Raw genomic sequence first — 16736 nt, forward strand, 5'->3', positions numbered from 1 at the left:
GTACCAACGTAGAGTTGTTTGGCTTGGAACAGACCTCTGAGATCATCCACTCCAACCATCAGCCCAGCACCACCATGGCCTCTAAGCTGTGTCTCAGAATGCCATGGCCACAGGTTTCCTGAGCACCTCCAGGGGTGGGGACTCCACCACCCCCCTGGGCAGCCTGTGCCAGTCTCTGACTGCAGCAAAGACATCTTTCCTCCTCTCCAACCTAACCCTCCTCTGGCACAATTTTAGGCCATTTCCTCTCCTTCTGTCACCTGATCCTAGGGAGAAGAGTCCAACCCTGGGCAGCCTGTGAATGTTATCTGAGCATGCCACCTGAGTAATGAGCCAGAGCAGGAAGGGAGGAAGTAGAGCATCTAAGAACTAAAAGATAAGGCTTTCAGAACCGTTAATGAAGTGACCTGAGGTAGTCTCAGGCTTAAATCCAGGCTGGGTGAGGAGTGACTGAGAGCAGTCTGGAGGAGAAGGCCTTGGGGGTGTCAGTTGGTGCCAAGCTCCCCAGGAGCCAGCACTGGGCACTGGCAGCCCAGAGGCAGCTGTGTGCTGGCTGCAGCCAGAGCAGGGAGAGCAGCAGCTCAGACCCCACCTGCAGCACTGCCTCCAGCTCTGGGGAACCCAGCAGGGAAGGACCTGGAGCTGCTGGAGTGGGTCCAGAGGATGCCAGGAAGATGATCAGAGGGCTGGAGAAGCTCCTCTGTGGGGATAGGCTGAGGGAGTTGGGGCTGTTCAGCCTGGAGAAGAGAAGGCTCTGTGGAGACCTCAGAGCAGCCTTCCAGTACCTGAAGGGACTACAGGAGAGCTGGGGAAGGACTTTTGATGAGGGCTGGGAGTGGCAGGATGAGAGGAATGGATTGAAGCTTGAGGAGGGCAGACTGAGACTGGAGAGGAGGAAGAAATTCTTTGCAGTGAGGGTGGTGAGACACTGGCACAGGCTGCCCAGGGAGGCTGTGGATGCCCCCTCCCTGGAGGTGTTCCAGGCCTGGCTGGGTGAGGCCTTGAGCAACCTGGGCTATGAGAGATGCCCCTGCCTGTGGCAGGAGGTTGTATCTGGATGATCTTGAATGTCCCTTCCAACCCCAACCATTCTGTGACTCCATGACTCTTTGTTTAGCACACACAAAGTGCTTTTCTTTCTCAGCAGGGCGATGCTAAGGCCACTGGAGCCAGGCAGAGAGTGCAGCCCTTTCCTTGCTCCAGACACTGGCAGTGACACCTCCTCCTAAAGGAAAACTGCTGCTAGTTCAGCTCCAGCATTTGGTGTTTGCATCTCAGTTGGCTGTGAGCATGTCTGATTGAACTGTCAGACTACAATGTACTTCTCTCTCCCCCTCCTAGGAGATGAGAAGTGTCTCAGCAGATGAGAGTCATGTCTCTGCAGTGCTGGAGTGAGTGATTCACTCTGGCTTTCCAGGGCTTGGTGAGCTCACAGAATTGCCTGGATTGGAAAAGACCTTTAAGATCACTGAGTCCAATCATTAACCAACACTGACAAGTCCTTGGCTAAACCATGTCCCTCAGCACTGTGTCTGCAGGGCTCCACCACTGCCCTGGGCAGCCTGTTCCAGTGCCTGATAAACCTTTCAGTAAAATCATCTTTTCTGATGTCCAACCTAAGCTTTCCCTGGTGCAAGTTGAGCTCATTTCTCCTCATCCTTTCACTTGTTACTTGGTTGAAGAGACCAACCCCCACCTCGCTGCAACCTCCTTTCAGGCTCCCTGGAAGCAGGCACAAGGGAGTTTCCTCTGATAGAGCTGCACAGACAGCCCAAGTGCAGAGGAGATGGGTGATGGTGCCCCTCTACTGGGCACTGGTGAGACTGCTTCTCAAACCCTGGGCTCAGTTTTGGGTCCCTCACTCCAAGGAGGACATTGAGGGGCTGGAGCAGGGACAGAAAAGGGCAACAAAGCTGGGGAAGGGTATCCCAGTATCATAGCATCAACTAGGTTGGAAGAGACCTCCAAGATCATCCAGTCCAACCTATCACACCCAGCCCTATTCAGTCAACTAGGCCATGGCACTAAGTGCCTCATCCAGGCTTTTCTTGAACACCTCCAGGGACGGTGACTCCACCACCTCCCGAGCTGGGGAGGAGCAGCTGAGGGAACTGGGAGTGTTCAGTCTGGAGGAGAGAGGCTGAGAGGAGACCTCATTGCTCTCTCCAGCTCCCTGCAAGGAGGTTGCAGTGAAGTGAGGGTTGGGCTCTGCTCCCTAGGGTCAGGTGATAGAAGGAGAGGCAATGGCCTGGGATTGTGCCAGGGGAGGGTTAGGCTGGAGAGGAGGGAAAATTCCTTTGCTGCAAGAGTGGTGAGGGACTGGCAGAGGCTGCCCAGGGAGGTGGTGGAGTGCCCATGCCGGGAGGTGTTCAAGAACCCTGTGGCACTGTGGGCCGTGGTTTAGTGGCCATGGTGGTGCTGGGCTGCTGGTTGGACTGGGTGACCTCAGAGGGCTCTTCTGACCCTAACAGTTCTGTGGTTCTGTTCATCTGCTGCGGTTTGATCCTTTGTGGCCCCCTCTGTGTGCCGTTTCCCCTGCTGCAAGGCACAGGGAAGGCTGAGGGGGGTGTGCTGGTTGTGTTCTGCTCAGGCACCGAGGAACCATCTATGCCTACGAGTTCTGGGTGGAGCACCTGGCTGCGGAGAGCGTGCTCCCCATCTGCCGCTCCTCCTACGACGAGAGCGCTGGCTACAACTACAACATCGGCCTGGCCGTGCCCTACGACAGCATCTAGAGGGCTCACCTCACCTGGCTCCCGTGGGCCGGCCCCTGCCAGCTCTGTGCAGCAAAGGCCCCCGCGGTGCTGCTGGCTGCGGGCACGGCAGATGGGCAGAGCCTCTGCCGGAACCCCGGGGGGGTGGAGCAGAACAGGCAGTGTGGCTGCCCTGCAGCACTGCTGCACCCATGCTCAGAGGCCCACTGTGGTGGAACAGAGAGGCTGAAGAGTGAGGGGGAGCAGCACATTGGAGTGTGGACAGCAGTGTTCCTGCTGCTGCTGCTCCCTCCTTAGCAGAGGCCGTGCTGGGGAAGCCAGAGCACCAAAGCCCAGTGTGCAGGCTGGGAGCACATTGCCTGTCCTGAGAGGGGAGAAAAGCCACCAGGGACTGGGGAAGGCATCCTGCTGAGCCAGTGCTTGAATTTCTTTCCTTGTGATTTGCTGCTGGCTCTTCCCTTCCTTAGAGTGCACCAGAACGTGTCTGGGACCAGGACAAAAGGTTACAGCAGTTGGCAGAGGGAAGGAGGATGGAGGGAGAGGGGGAGGAGAAGGCTGGGCTCAGCCTGGCTGGGTGCTTGGGAGCTCTGCAGGCCACCCCCACCCAAAAGAATTTACGATTTTAGTTCTCTACCACTGTCATGAAATGCTTCTTAATTGTCTCTGCCTGTGGCTGGGCAGGGGGCTGAGCTGTTCATAAGGCTGGCTGCTGGGAACTGGGACAAAAGGCTGTTGTGGCTCAGGGGAGCTGTCAGCTCTGCCCCAGGCTGCACCATGACCTTCCTCAGCACCCAGAGGTTCGTCCCTGGGACCTGGGTTTCCAATGCTGTCCTCACTTCTGAGCTGGGAGCTGATGGTGTTGGTGGAGTGAAACAGAGAGGATGGACTGGCTGCAGTCCACTGAGGTGTGGAAAAGTCCAGGCTGAAGAATCATAGGATGACAGAATGGCTCAGGCTGGAGGGACCTCAGAGGTCATCTGCTCCAACCTCTCTGCCACAGGCAGGGACACCTCTCCACTAGACTTGGTTTTGGAAGGCAGCTCTAGAGTTCACCCACAGTCTTCTCCAGGCTGCACACCTCCAGCCTCCTCAGCCTGTCCTCACAGCAGAACTGCTCCAGCCCTTGGATCATCTTTGTGGCCTCCTCTGGACTCACTCCAGCAGTTCCATGTCCTCGTCATGGTGACACCAGAACTGGAGACAGGATTGGAGGTGAGGTCCTAGCAGGGCAGAGTGAAGGAGCAGAATCCCCTCTCCTGACCTGCTGTCCACACCTCTCTTAGTGCAGGCCATGAGCGTGGGAGGAAGGGCTTTGTCCTGAGCTGAGGTGGCACTGACAGGTAGAACCAGTTTGGGGAGCAAGAGCTGCAGTCCTCCATGGCTGTGTCTTGCCAGTTAAACTCGTTTGGTTGTGACTTGCTGTTGTGACCTTCCTGCTGCGAGCCCAAGCTGTGTGAGCGAGGTTTGAAGGGAGGTGCAGTTGTGATGTGACTCCTTCTGCTGGCCTAATGGAATCAGTTTAAAGTCAGCTGCTGGGGAGGGGTGCAGGAGACATGCCCAAACCTGCAGGGCTGTCACCCTGGCCCTTAACCGGGCACTGAGGCAGCAGCAGGGCTCAGTGCTGCTCTTCTCCTCCTGCCTGGAGAGAGGTGGAGTTCACAGCTCTTCTGAGGCTTTGGCTGGGGCTGGGTGGCCATGATGATCCCATGACCAACTTCCATGGCTGTTCCAGCTTCAATGCTGAGCTCTTTCCTCGTGATGGAAGGAGTGCAAGGAGCAAAGTGATTGTGTCTGCCCAATAAATCTTATCTTTCCTAAAGCTTTGGTCCTTATTTGTGCTTTTTTCCCTTCCTCTGCCCTGATGGAAGCTCAGCTCCCTCCCTCCATCCCTGGAAGAGTAAGAAGTGTCAAGGAGACATAATTTGGACAAGAGCTCAGCTGAAAGCTGCCACATAAATGCTGGTTTGTGTAGCACAAATGCCTGTGTGGGCTGCTCCAGCTCTGCGTCTGCTGGTGAGGCTGAGCAGAGCTTCTGCCCTCCATGACCTGCTGCTGCATGTCACTTAAGACCCCCTTGGCTTGTTCCTGCTTTGACTCTCCTTATCTTGCCTCATTATCTCAGGACGGCTTTGTTCTTTCTTTATCTCCCTGCTGCAAGCAGCAGATAAGCTGAGCTCACCCTGTGCCCATCTGTGTGGAGCTCTATTCCTGGAGTCCACCTCCACACTCCCCCTCTCCTGCCCTGCCTGTGGTAGAGCTGCCTCCAGACTGCTCCTTGACTCTGGGGGTCACTGAGCTGCTAGAAATGGATGCTGCAGAGCTCTTTGCTTTTGCTTTGCTTTTGTTTGGTTGGGTTTTTGTTGTTGTTGTTTTGGTAGCTTTTGTTTGGTTGTTTTTCTGGGGGGGGTGTTTCTGTTTTTCTTTTGCTCTTCTCATCTGTCTGGGCTTTGCTGTGCACAGCATCACCGTGGCCCCATGCTGCCCTGGCTTTCTGCTGCCCGTGGAAGAGGTGTTCCTGCCCACCTGGAGGGACTGGTACTGCTGCCTGCAGCCTTGGGGCTCCTGCCCTTCACCATCAGCCCTTTGCTGGGATAAGGACTGGGCTTGGCTGCCTTCATCCTGCCCATTCCATGCTCCCTTTCATCTGCTCTGTGCAATCCTCCCTCTTGGTCTCCATCCCATTTCCCATGGAGAAGACAAACACAAATGGAGGCAGAACACACTGCAGCCAGTTTGCTTTGTGTCCTGCCTCTGCTTCCCTGAAGTCCCTGCTCCTGTGCTGGAGGCAGATGATTAGCTCAAGGTTTGGAGGACACCAAGCTGAGAAGTGAAGTTGACACACCTGTGGGATGAGGTTCAGCCCAGGAGCTGGATGTGTCCATAAGAGCTGCAAAAGCATGAGCCCAGGAGCTGGATGTGTCCAGAGGAGCTGCAGAGGCATGAGCCCAGGAGCTGGATATGCCCAGAGGAGCTGCAGAGGCATGAGCCCAGGAGCTGGGTCTGTCCAGAGGTAAGAGGAAGAGCAGGACTGAGGACTCACAGAGCCCTGCAAAAGCAGACAAGGCTGCTGCTGCTATCAGGCAACTCTGGGAGACCTTCAGGGTCTGTAAGGCTGTGCTGGGAGCATTATCACCACCACCCCCTGCCCAGCCCTGGCACCAACCCTGATTCTCACCACCCTGCCCAGGTCAAGCACCACATGCCAGTACCACAGCAGCTCAGCCAGTAGAAGGGGTGACAGCAGCACTGTCCCATGGCTTTGAGGTACCTCCAGTCTTGATGTGGTGGCATCCCCATGCATGGAGCTGCTACATGGGATCATCTCCATCCTCGTGGCTCCTTCTGAAGCCAGGTCAGCCCCAGCCTGTCCTTGGTGCCAGCATGCAGCTGGGGTCTCTCCAGGACAGGACTGCATTGCAGGGAAGGGTTGTCCTTTGCTGGGTGAGTGCAGCTGCTCTCCTCCTGCTGCCTCCAGAAGCTGCTTCAGCACAGGGCTGTGCTCAGCAGCTCCGATCCCAGAGTGGGGCTCTCTGGAGTGCAAAGCCTGCAAGTGCAGGTCCGGGGCAGTGCAGAAACTCTCACGTAAGGAGGAGCAGAAGGAGAGTTGTGCATGCCCAGAGCCTGGAAGGTGCTGTGTGATGCTGCTCCACGGGGGGCTGGTTCCCACTACATCCCCCGCTCCCGGCAGCGCTGGCTGCTGCTTGCTGGGGTGGAGGCTACTTTCCCATCGAGCATCCATGGCACCAGGGGAGGCTATTTTTGATCAAACAAACAAATCTTTCCAGCTTTTCTAAAAATAACTGGTGCCTGTGTTCTCCCTCTTCTCCCTCTGCCTTCCCAGCTCAGGCTGCCTTAGAGACAGAACCTGCCTGGAGCCATCCAGTTATTAATACCAGGGAACAAGCCCTGCTCTCCCATGCTGTGTTCTAGCAGGAACATGTGGGGGTGGAAGCCACCCAGCTGCCAGGAGCCCACATTCCCATGTCCCTGCCATCCTTGCTGCCACCTCAGCTCGGTCCCACGCTGCTCCTCCTGCCTGGCTGCAGTGCAGATGCAGCCAGGGTGGCTGAGTTGGCTTTGGGGTATTCCTTGCGCCGCTGCCTTCAGCGCCTTGAGGCATTTGGATTCAAAAATCATGGAAGGGTTTAGGTTGGAAGAGACCTCAGAGATCATCCAGTTCCAACCCCTTGACATGGGCAGGGACACCTTCTACCAGCCCAGGTTGCTCAAGGCCTCACCCAGCCTGGCCTTGAACACCTGAAGGGAGGGGCAGCTATAGCCTCCCTGGGCAACCTGTGCCAGTGTCTCACCATCCTCACTGCAAAGAACTTCTTCCTGATTGCCAGTCCCAATCTGCCCTCCTCCAGCTTCAGTTCAAGCTCTTGTCAAAACTCCCTCCCCAGCTCTTCCTTGGCCCCCTTCAGGTACTGGCAGGGGCTGTGATTGCCCTTCCAGGTGCTGAAGACACTGCCTTCGTTGCCTGCCCCTCACCATCCTCATCGATGCCTCCATACGGGGATCGGTGAGGTCAGGCCACAGTTTGGGCAGCTCCTGCTGCTGCAGAGGCTAAAATGTCAGATTCGAGGGGAGAGCAGAGTTTGTGGAGGCTTTCTGTGCAGGGGGGGAGACAGGGAGAAGGTGGGAGGGATGGAGGGAGAGATAGAAGGAGGAAGGGACTGAAGGAGGGAGGGAGAGATGGAGGAAAGGAGGGAATGATGGAGGGAGGGAGAGAGAGAAGGAGGAAGGGAGGGAGGAAAGGAGGGAGAGAGAAAAGGAGGAAGGGAGAGAGGGAGGCATGGAGGGAGTGAATGAGGGAATGATAGAAGGAGGAAGGAAGGGAAGGAGGGAGAGATGGAGGAAGGGAGGAAAGGAGAGAGGGAGGAAAGGAGGGAGAAAGGAGGAAGGAAGGGAGGAAAGGAGGGAGAGATAAAAGGGAGGGATGGAGGGAGAGATCGAAGGAGGAAAGGAGGGAGGGATGGAGGGAGGGAGAGATAGAAGAAAAGGAGGGAGGGAAGGAGGGAGAGATAAAAGGGAGGGAAGGAAGAAGAGAGGGAGAGAAGAAGGGAATGGATGGAGGGAGAGGTAGGAGGAAGAGAGGGAGGGAAGGGGGGCTGCAGGGTGGGGAGATGGACAGAAGGGTGGGTGGCAGGAAGGACTATTTCCCAGCCAGGATTAAAAAGAGAAGTCCCTTTTATTACAGATAAAAGCCTCCTATGGTTCTAGAGAGCAGAAGGCAGCTCCCACCCAGGACAGGCACGTGGGTGGGTACAAAGCGCTTAGTGCCAGGAACATGCTGCTGCTACAGCATCCTCTCCTTCCTCCTCCTCCTCCTCCTCCTCCTCCCCCCCTTCCTGCGGCTGCCAGGAGCGAGCTGGAGGTCAGTAGCAGTGCGCGATGGTCTCCATGGTGAGGAAGCGAACATGCATCTTGGTCTCGATGTCGATCCCCTGCCACATCTGCAGGGGGAAGGGCGTCAGCAGGCCTGGGGGAAACACCCAGCTCCCTGCCACCGCCTGGCAGCCTCCCCACAGCGTGATGAGTGGAGGTGGCACCGACCTTAAGGAAGTCTTCAAAGGTGATGCCCTCATACACCTGGTCTGGCCCCTGTGCACAGCAAGACAGAGAAGGTTAAGGCTGCCCTGGGGCACTGGGTGACCACTGGGGAGTCCTCTGGGGCTGTGGGACATGTCTCCCGTGGGTGCACAGTGCTGGCCCTGCACCAGGGCCCAGGGCTAGCTGAAAAGCCCATGGCCACGAGGCTGGAGAGGGGCCTGGAGCACAGCCCTGTAAGGAGCAGCTGAGGGGGTGCAGCCTGCAGCAGAGGAGGCTCAGGGCAGAGCTCATTGCTGTCTGCAGCTACCTGAAGGGAGATTGTAGCCAGGTGGGGTTGGGCTCTGCTGCCAGGCAAGCAGCAACAGAACAAAGGGACACAGCCTCAAGCTGTGCCAGGGCAGGTTCAGGCTGGATGTTAGGGAGAAGTTCTTCACAGCAAGAGTGATTGGCATTGGAATGGGCTGCCCAGGGAGGTGGTGGAGTGCCCATCCCCGGAGGTGTTTGAGAGGAGGCTGCATGAGGCAGTTAATGCCAGGGGTTAGTGAATGAGAAGGTGTTAGGTTGGACTCAGTGATCCCAGAGGTCTTTTCCAACCTGCTTGATTCTGTGATTCTGTGAAGATTGGCTCCCAGGAGCTGCTGGTTTCACATGTACCCAAGCCCCAAGGAGGGTGCTTTGGGGGTGCTGCTTGTTCTCCCTGGGCTCTTATGATGGGAACCCTCCCCACATCCTGAGGGCTGCTGCCTGTAGAAAGCTCTCCAACCACAGCATTTGGGGCTGGGGAAGATGCCCCAGGCAGGGCCCTTCCAGCTCTGTTACTGATCTCATCTCTGTGTCCCTGCACTGTGGCAGAGCAAGAGAGCAGCTCCCACCATTTGTCCCACGCAGATGCTGGCTGCCTCCATCATGGCCCCGTCGGCGATGGACCGAGCAGACTCCTTCTCCAGGTGGGGGTTCCCCGACAGCAGCTCCTCCACCACCTAGGAGGCAGCGAGGTCAGCGGCAGGGCTGGGGCTGCGGCGGGGCTGGGCAGGAGGGAGCATGCATTACATTTCTGTACTCCTGCAGCGTGATCTTCCCGTCGTGGTCCGAGTCATACATGTGGAAGAGGACTGGAAGGGGGCGAGAGGAGCAGGGCAGGGTCAGGGGAGGCTCTTTCCCCCCGCCCTGTCCTCCCCCCACCCCCAGCCTCGGGCAAAGCCTCACACTTGAGCTTCTCCTTGCGGAAGCGGTCGAGCTGCTCCTCGTCCATGTTCATCTCGATGGGTCTGAAGTAGGACATGATGGTCAGGAAGTCCTCAAAGTTAATCTCATCTGCCAGCCCCTCCGACTCCTGCCGCAGGTTCCTGCCGAGCGCAGAGCCGCCGCTGAGCAGAGCAGCTGGGAAAGCCCTCGGAGAGCAGCGGCAGCCCAACCCCCACGACCACCAAACGAGGGCTGGATGCTGCCTGACAGGCAGCTGGGCCCCCACCCTGCCTGCCACAGAGCCCAGCGTGTCCCTCAGCAAAGCTCTGGGACAAACCTTTGCCTAAGGCTCAGCTTAAGGGTCTGTGATTGGCTCCATCCCAGCCTCTGGCCCAAGCCCAGGCTCCTCCTGGGGCTGTCCTTACCTCTTGTCGAAGAAGGCATGGACGATTTTCCCCCTGATGGGATTGAACTCCAGGTCTGGGATGCTGTCAAAATTCTCCTTGCTGCAAAGGAACCAGAGACAGCCCAGAGCGTGAGGGAGCTGCCCAGGAGGGAGATAGGACCACAGAAGGGTTGGGGTTGGAAGGGACCTCAAAGATCATCCAGTTCCAACCCTGCTGCAGGCAGGGATGGGAGCCCTGACCCCATTCCTTCAAAGCAGGCACGAAAAGAAGAAGGTTTTTGTCTCCAAACTCCAATTTGCCTCTCTTCAGGCTGGAACCAAGCCAGGCTGTGCTTGCTGCAGCTATTTGGGGGGGGGGGGACGGGACACTTTTGGCCCCACTAAAATGGGTCTGTTGGGAGTTCTGGGACAGGGTGACACGGTGCAGGGCTCAGCCTGCACATGGCTGCATAGCAGGGGGTGTTCAGCCTGGAGAACAGAAGGCTTTGCGGACACCTTACAGTGACCTTCCACTACCTGAGAGGGTTACAGGAGAGCTGGGGAGGGACAGGGCAAGAAGGGCAATGGATTGAAGCGTGAGGAGGGCAAACTGAGACTGGAGAGTAGGAAGAAATTCTTGGCAGTGAGGCTGGGGAGACACTGGAACAGATTGCCCAGGGAGGCTGTGGATGTCCCCTCCCTGGAGGTGATCAGGGCCAGGCTGGATGAGGCCCTGAGCAACCTGGGCTGGTGGGAGGTGTCTGGGCCCATGGCAGGGTCTGTAACCAGATGAGCTTTAAGGTCCCTTCCAACCCAAACCATTCTATGAATCTATGAATAGTCTTAAAGTGCAGCTTGATGAGGTGAGGGAAGGAGCTTCTGCCACCCCCCTCCCCTTGCCTTCCTCCACCCTGCCCCATCCCACTGAACCTGCCTGCCAGGCTGTGCTGCAGGGACACCAGACTGAGCCAGTGCTGGTCCTTTGCTCACAGCTTTTTATAGAGCAAATGAGCCAAGAAATCATCTCGGGGGGCAGGGGGAGCAGAGGACAGCTGGGCTGGCTCCTTGTGGGGCTGGGGAAGCTGGCTGGACACGCCAGAGCTTTCCTGAGAAGTGGAGCCATGGCTTTGGTGCAGGAGCTGCTGTGAAAGAGCTGAGGAGGAGGAAAAGGGCAACTGCAGCCCCCACCACAGCTGCTGGGTAGGAAGATCCCTGCATGCCCCTTCCCTTCCCTGCCCGGACTTGACAGCTGGGGGGGAAGGGGACACTTGGCAGCAGTGAGCCTGGGCTCAGGACGCTGCTGCAGCACTGCTGTGCAGTGGCACCCAGCAGGGAGCCAGCCGAGCGTGGCTGGGGGTGGCTGTGCCGGGAGAGCAGGCATCCTGCCTGGGCAGCTGGGGCAAGGCAGGCGCCAGGGGTGCTGCACCAGCCAGGCAGCAGTGCAAGGGTAGGCAGGCTGCAGCCCCTGCTGCAGGTGAGCCTGCTCACAGAGGGGCTGTGCTAGGTGGTCTGCAGAGGTCCCTCCTGCCCCCTCCCCGTGCCGGCGGTCGGTACCGGATTGTCAGCTGGTCCCGGCTCAGCTGCTTGAAGCGCCGGTGCAGGCGCTCGATCTGCTCCGACGTGACTGTTGGGGGAGCAGAGAGGTGATGAGGGGTGAGCTCCTGGGGACACCCCAAGGACACCCACCTGCAGAGCTCATGTCCTGCCCAGGGATGCCAGGAAGACTTGGTGGGCACCAGAACTTGCTGCAAAGCTTGTTCCCTGGGGACACCATCAAAGCTGACCCCCCCCCCCCCCACACACACACCCCTTGACAGTCAGAAGCCTTCCCCTTCCCACACCCACCCCTGGGGCAGTTTGGGCTCTTCTCCCTAGGCTCAGGGGATAGGATCAGAATCACAGAATCAAGCAGGTTGGAAGAGAGCTCCAAGCTCCCCCAGCCCAACCTAGCACCCAGCCCTGCCCAACCAACCAGACCATGGCACTAAGTGCCTCAGCCAGGCTTGGCTGCAACACCTCCAGCCACAGCCACTCCACCACCTCCCTGGGCAGCCCCTTCCAATGCCAATCACTCTCTCTGCCAACAACTTCCTCCCCACATCCAGCCTAGACCTCCCCTGGCACAGCTTGAGGCTGTGTCCCCTTGCTCTGTTCCTGCTTGCCTGGCAGAAGAGCCCAACCCCGACCTGGCTACAGCCTCCCTTCAGGTAGCTGTAGACAGCAATGAGCTCTGCCCTGAGCTTCCTCAGGAAGAGCAAAGGACCTGAAATTGTGCCAGGAGAGGATTAGGTTGGAGAAGAGGAAAAGTTTCTTTGCTGCAAGAGTGGGCAGGGATTGGAAGAGGCTGCCCAGGGAGGTGGTGGAGTCCCCATCCCTGGAGGTGCTCAAGAACCCTGTGGCCATGGCACTGTGGCACATGGTTTAATGGGCAGGGTTGGACTCGATGTTGAGGGTACCAGCAACCAAAAAGCAAAGCTGGGCTTTGCAGTAGGTACTGCTGCTCAGGGTGGGGAGCCAGGGCCCTGGGGAAACCCTGGGTGCTGCCTCCCCGGGGTGCACCAGCCCTGGATCACCAGCCTGGGCAGAGGCTGGAGCTGGGGTGCCCAGCAGCCTTGCTTTCAGCCCCACAGCTGCCGAGGTTCTGGTGTGAGGCTCTGCAGCATCTCTTCACCTCCCTAATCTCATGCTCCACGTTCATCAGCCGCCCCCCCCCAGCTGTCCCCTCCAGGCTGCAGCCAAGCTCTACAGCCCTGCAGGGAGGCAGAGCCTGACTCTTGTGCAAATATTGACAGCAGCCGTTCCCAGGAGCCAGGGGAGCAGCTCCCAGCTCTGTTTGCAGGAGCTGCTGGCGTCTGTCCGGCCGCCAGCTGGACCCACGGGGAGCCAGGCACGGGGCAGGGCTGCTCCGGTGGCTGGTCCTCAACTCTTGCTGGCAGTGCAGAGCAAGATAAAAGCCTGACAAAGTCTCAGGGAGGGTTGCAAATGGTTAATTGCTGCGGCTGGAGGAGAAGAGGTCAGTGCGGAGCTGGGTGCTGGCTCCTGCACTCTCTTTTATGATCTTTAACTAATGTCCTCTGCTGGGTTCTGACAGAGCTCTCACAGCCTCGGAATAGAAACTGCATTGATCAGGAGGCTGAGCATCCACAGAGCCCTCTTAATGGACTGGAAAACCCATCTGTGCTTGTTGCTGGGGCTTGGGCTGGCCCTGCAGCTCTGCCTGTGCTGGCAGCCTCCAGCTCCTCTGCAGGATGGAAGCCACTGAAAGCCCCTGGGTGGGCGTCTGGTGCCACCTGGCTGCAGGGGCATCACTGACTCAGCGATGGGTTTCCTCCTCATCCCTCTCTGGCTGCTGCTCTGAAGCTATCCACACGCATGGAAACTTTCCCTGGCCTTTGCTTTTCCAAGTTTGGCCATGGAGAAGTGACCTTTTGCTTCCTGCCTTGACAACATCAGCATCACCACGGGAGCAGCTGTGCCTTCAGCAGCTGGGGCCCGTTGGACACCAAGAGCTTTGATGTGGCAGAGAAACATCCCAGACCGCGCTGGGACAAAAGCTTGGGGTCGCTGCCTGCATGCTGCCGCTCAGCCCAGCCCCTCTGCCCCCAGCCTGCCGCTGCAAGGCAGAAAGAAAAGAGGATCCTTCCTCCCTCTTGCCCCAAACCCAAGTCTTCCTCCCCCAGCTGCGAGCTGCAGCACGGTGCCGCGGTGCAGACAGGGCTCTGAGCACCACAGCAGCCAGAGAAAAGCTGCACCTGCACGGAGGGCAAAGGCTCTCCTTCAAAGAGGACCGGCTGGAGGGCAGCTGAGGCTGCCCAGCTGCTGCGGAACGCCCTCAGGGCTCTGTCCGAGCAGGGCTGTGCTAGAGGGGGGGCAGGAAATGGGATTTAAACAGCAGGGTGCTGGCTTGGCTGCTTCCCAACCTGCAGCGGGTTGTGCTGCTTGGGCACGGCTTCCCCGGGGAAGAGATGCCCTGGAGGGGCTCAGCTCTGCCCTGTGCCATGTAGCATCTCCCCGAGCCAGCCTGGGTGCAGGAGGAGATTTCCTCGTCCCGGGAAAAGCCACTTTGGCAGCAGGCAGCTGCTGCTGCTTCGTGCCAGGCACACGGAGGTGGGGAGGGGACCTGGTCCTGCCACCATGAGCTGTAGGTGTCCCTGAAGCTTTCCAGGTGTAAAGCAGCAGGGGAGGCAGAGGAAAGTGCCATGGGCACATCCTGGCGCCCCACAGCGAGCCCTGTCCTGAGCCTGCTCCTCCCCAGAGCCCGGGGGTGACTGTGATGCTCTCCAGGAGGCTGTGCTGCAGCAGCAAGCCTGGCAGAAACTTGGGTTTCCCAGCGCCTCTTCCTTCCAGCAGCAGCCATGGGAGCTCTGTGCCTGCTGCCCAGCAGCACCCCAGCCGTGGCATGGGGGCATCACACTCCCTTCCCTGCTCCAGTGGCAGATGGTCTGGCCCAGGACAGGGGGGGTGGAACAGGATGAACTTCAAGGTCTCCCTTCCCTCCCAAACCACCCTCTGGTTTCCCTCCCTGGCAGCTGAGGCTTTTTGGGTGTTGTCTTTGTGAAGTCTCCTCCTCAGGGTGCCCCAGGGCATGAGGCAGGTGCTTCCCATGGGAAAGGGCTTGAGAAATGCCCATGGGCAGCACCAGCCTGGCAGGATCCCAGGCCAAGGCCTTCCCCAAAACTTCCCCACACCCCAGGCTGCACCCCAGGGACGAGGCAGGCTCCTGCCTACAGTGAGGGCTGGGTTCAGCCCAGGGCACCCAGGAGGTACTGTGGGGCTCAGCTCTCACCAGAGGAGAAGGAGGAAGATGGAAGGAAAGGTGGTGAAGGGAGGAAGAGATGAGTGTCAAGGTTGGGGAGCAGGGTTGAAGCCTCTCACCTGCCACATCTGTGGGGTAGAGCTGCCTCCCTTCACCCCTCCATCCAGCACGACCTGCTCTGGGTATGGCAGGAGCTGGAGGAACCAGATGGGAGCACCCCAAACTCTGTGCCCAGTGCCGCCTGCATCCTGGGGGACCCTGGAGCAATGCCACTTCGCAGGAGGCACACAACCATCCCCTCCTACGCACCGACTCCTGCTGGGAGCCCAAGGCCGTGTCCCTGCCACCCCCCTCGCCCGGGCCCTTTCCCCTTTCACACACCGTAGCAGCCCCAGGAGCACCCGAGGACGGCAGCCGAGCTGGTGACACGGGGACAACTGCGAGCACCGGCAGCCTGGCAGGGCACAGCGCTGCGGGGGCGCACACGTGTGCCAGCTGCACTCCCGGCTGGCAGGGGCTGTGTGGGTGACACCGGTGCATCCCTCCCCCCCACCCCTAGCGACATGCTGGCACCCCCGATGAGATGCCTTCAGCACTGCCCCCCCAGCTGGCACCCTGCCTCCCCCCACCCCGCTGGCATGTCCTGCGTCCCTCCAGCTGCCGTGTCCTGTACTCCCACCCCCAGGTACCATGTCCTATACCCCCCTCCAGGTGACATGTCCTATACCCCCCTCCCCTTCCCTCCGCCCAGGACACGTTCCTGCAGCCCCCCCCGGTGAGCTGTCCCCGCGGGGCCGGGCAGGCTGTGCCCCCTCCCGCGGGCGGTGCGGGGGGCAGCGGGGCAGGGGTAGGTCGGTACTCACAGCCGGTCCTGTCGGCCAGCTCCCGCATCTCGGCGGGCACGGAGTGCGCGGAGCCCATGCCGGGCCGGGCCGCTGCACCGGAGCCGCCGCCGCTGCCGTTTATAAGGGCGGGTGCGGCGGGGAAGGAGGGAGGCGGCGGCGCCGCAGCTCCCCCGGGTCCCTGAGCTCCTCGCCGCCGCCGCCGCCGCCGCCGCCGCCCTTAGGTTCCGGAGCGAACAGCCCCGCGGAGGGCTGGCGCTGCCCGGAGCCCTCCTGCGCTTGGCGGCGCTCGGAGCCTGGCCAGACCCTGCTGGGTGCATCCTCCCGAAGGGCGCAGCGCGGCCCCCGCGGGCCCTGCGCCCCAGCCGGCTGTGTGCGGCCACTCCGCTCAGCTATGCTCAGCGGGTGCAGGCACTCAGGCAAGGGGCTCCCCTGGCCTCCCCTCCCTGCCCAGCCTGCCTGCAGGCTCTTGGGCTGCTGGTGGGCATGGGGAGGTTGTCTGCCCTGGCTCCCTTACTGCCACTCCCTGCCCAGGCTCTTGGGTCAGGAATGGCCCCCAGAGATGTCCCACAGTGGGGGACCACCCCAGTCCTGAGGCAGACAGGTCTCCAGCTCAGGTGTCCTCCAGGGAGGAGGTGGAGGGTAGGAGAGAGGGGGAACATGGGCACTGTTCTGTCCTTGCCCACCAGCCCTGTCCCCTCATACTGGGGAAGAGCCACCAGCCAGGCTGGTACCAGGGAGCTGTGGCATCCCTTGGAGATGCTCAGATCTAGCCAGAGAGTACCTTGAGCAGGTGAAGGTGTCCTGGAAGGGAGCTTCTGGGCCTTCCTCCAGCCTGGAGCAGTCCTCTCCTCCCTGCGCCCTCCTGCAGCCTGTGGCACAGCCCCAGAAGGCACAGCTCTCTCCTGGCTGGTGCGTAGGGTTTGGGGGCTTCTGTTTCTCCTGTACAGGCAGGTGACAAACTGGCATGGTTTGTCACAGAGGCCACACACCATGCCCTCAGCTCTGGGGCTGGCAGGGTGATGTGTCCCTGTTGGCCTCGTGTATTGGGATGGCTCCAGAGGGGTTGAAGCTCTTCCCAGGAGGATGCTGCACCTTTAGCTGTCCCTGCCTGGTGGAGGCTCTGAGCGGCTCCCCAGCCTCTCCCCCAAGCAGCACATCAGGACACCATCCTGGGAAGAGGGACCAACTGCTGCTGCCCACAGTCCTTGCTTTTTGCTGGGCACCTCCTTTAGAACCTACCTGAGCCCCAGGACCCAGTGGCATGACTCTTGCAGCTCAGGACAGCCCTCAGCTCTCCA

General features: G+C 59.6%; 2 protein-coding genes across 5 annotated transcripts in view; one reads left to right on the forward strand and one right to left on the reverse strand.

The window, feature by feature from the left end:
- Positions 1–4533, forward strand: part of FBXW8 (F-box and WD repeat domain containing 8) — a 68738-nt gene extending 64205 nt beyond the window's left edge. For 2 of the 3 annotated variants that reach the window (XM_064168252.1, XM_064168250.1), the window contains one exon: positions 2591–4533. In XM_064168252.1, coding sequence (XP_064024322.1) covers positions 2591–2735 — 145 coding nt within the window. In that variant the 3' untranslated portion in view covers positions 2736–4533. Of the gene's footprint in view, positions 1–1341; positions 1666–2590 lie in introns of those variants that run through there. The other variant, XM_064168251.1, reaches the window with a different exon arrangement.
- Positions 4534–7886: 3353 nt separating this feature from the next.
- Positions 7887–15695, reverse strand: TESC (tescalcin). 2 transcript variants are annotated; one of them, XM_064168600.1, is made up of 8 exons: positions 15457–15695; positions 11392–11461; positions 9878–9958; positions 9474–9535; positions 9318–9379; positions 9140–9247; positions 8271–8318; positions 7887–8170 (listed from the first exon to the last, which is right to left on the reverse strand). In XM_064168600.1, exons 1-8 carry the CDS (start codon positions 15512–15514, stop codon positions 8093–8095), a joined length of 567 nt encoding a protein of 188 aa, XP_064024670.1. In that variant the 5' UTR covers positions 15515–15695; the 3' UTR covers positions 7887–8092. The 2 variants fall into 2 exon arrangements, with proteins under 2 accessions (XP_064024670.1, XP_064024669.1); XM_064168599.1 differs by having other exon boundaries at positions 9474–9613; positions 15457–15689.
- Positions 15696–16736: the final 1041 nt, after the last annotated feature.

This window comes from Pogoniulus pusillus, chromosome 30, assembly GCF_015220805.1.
Source record: "Pogoniulus pusillus isolate bPogPus1 chromosome 30, bPogPus1.pri, whole genome shotgun sequence".
Classification (NCBI taxonomy): domain Eukaryota; kingdom Metazoa; phylum Chordata; class Aves; order Piciformes; family Lybiidae; genus Pogoniulus; species Pogoniulus pusillus.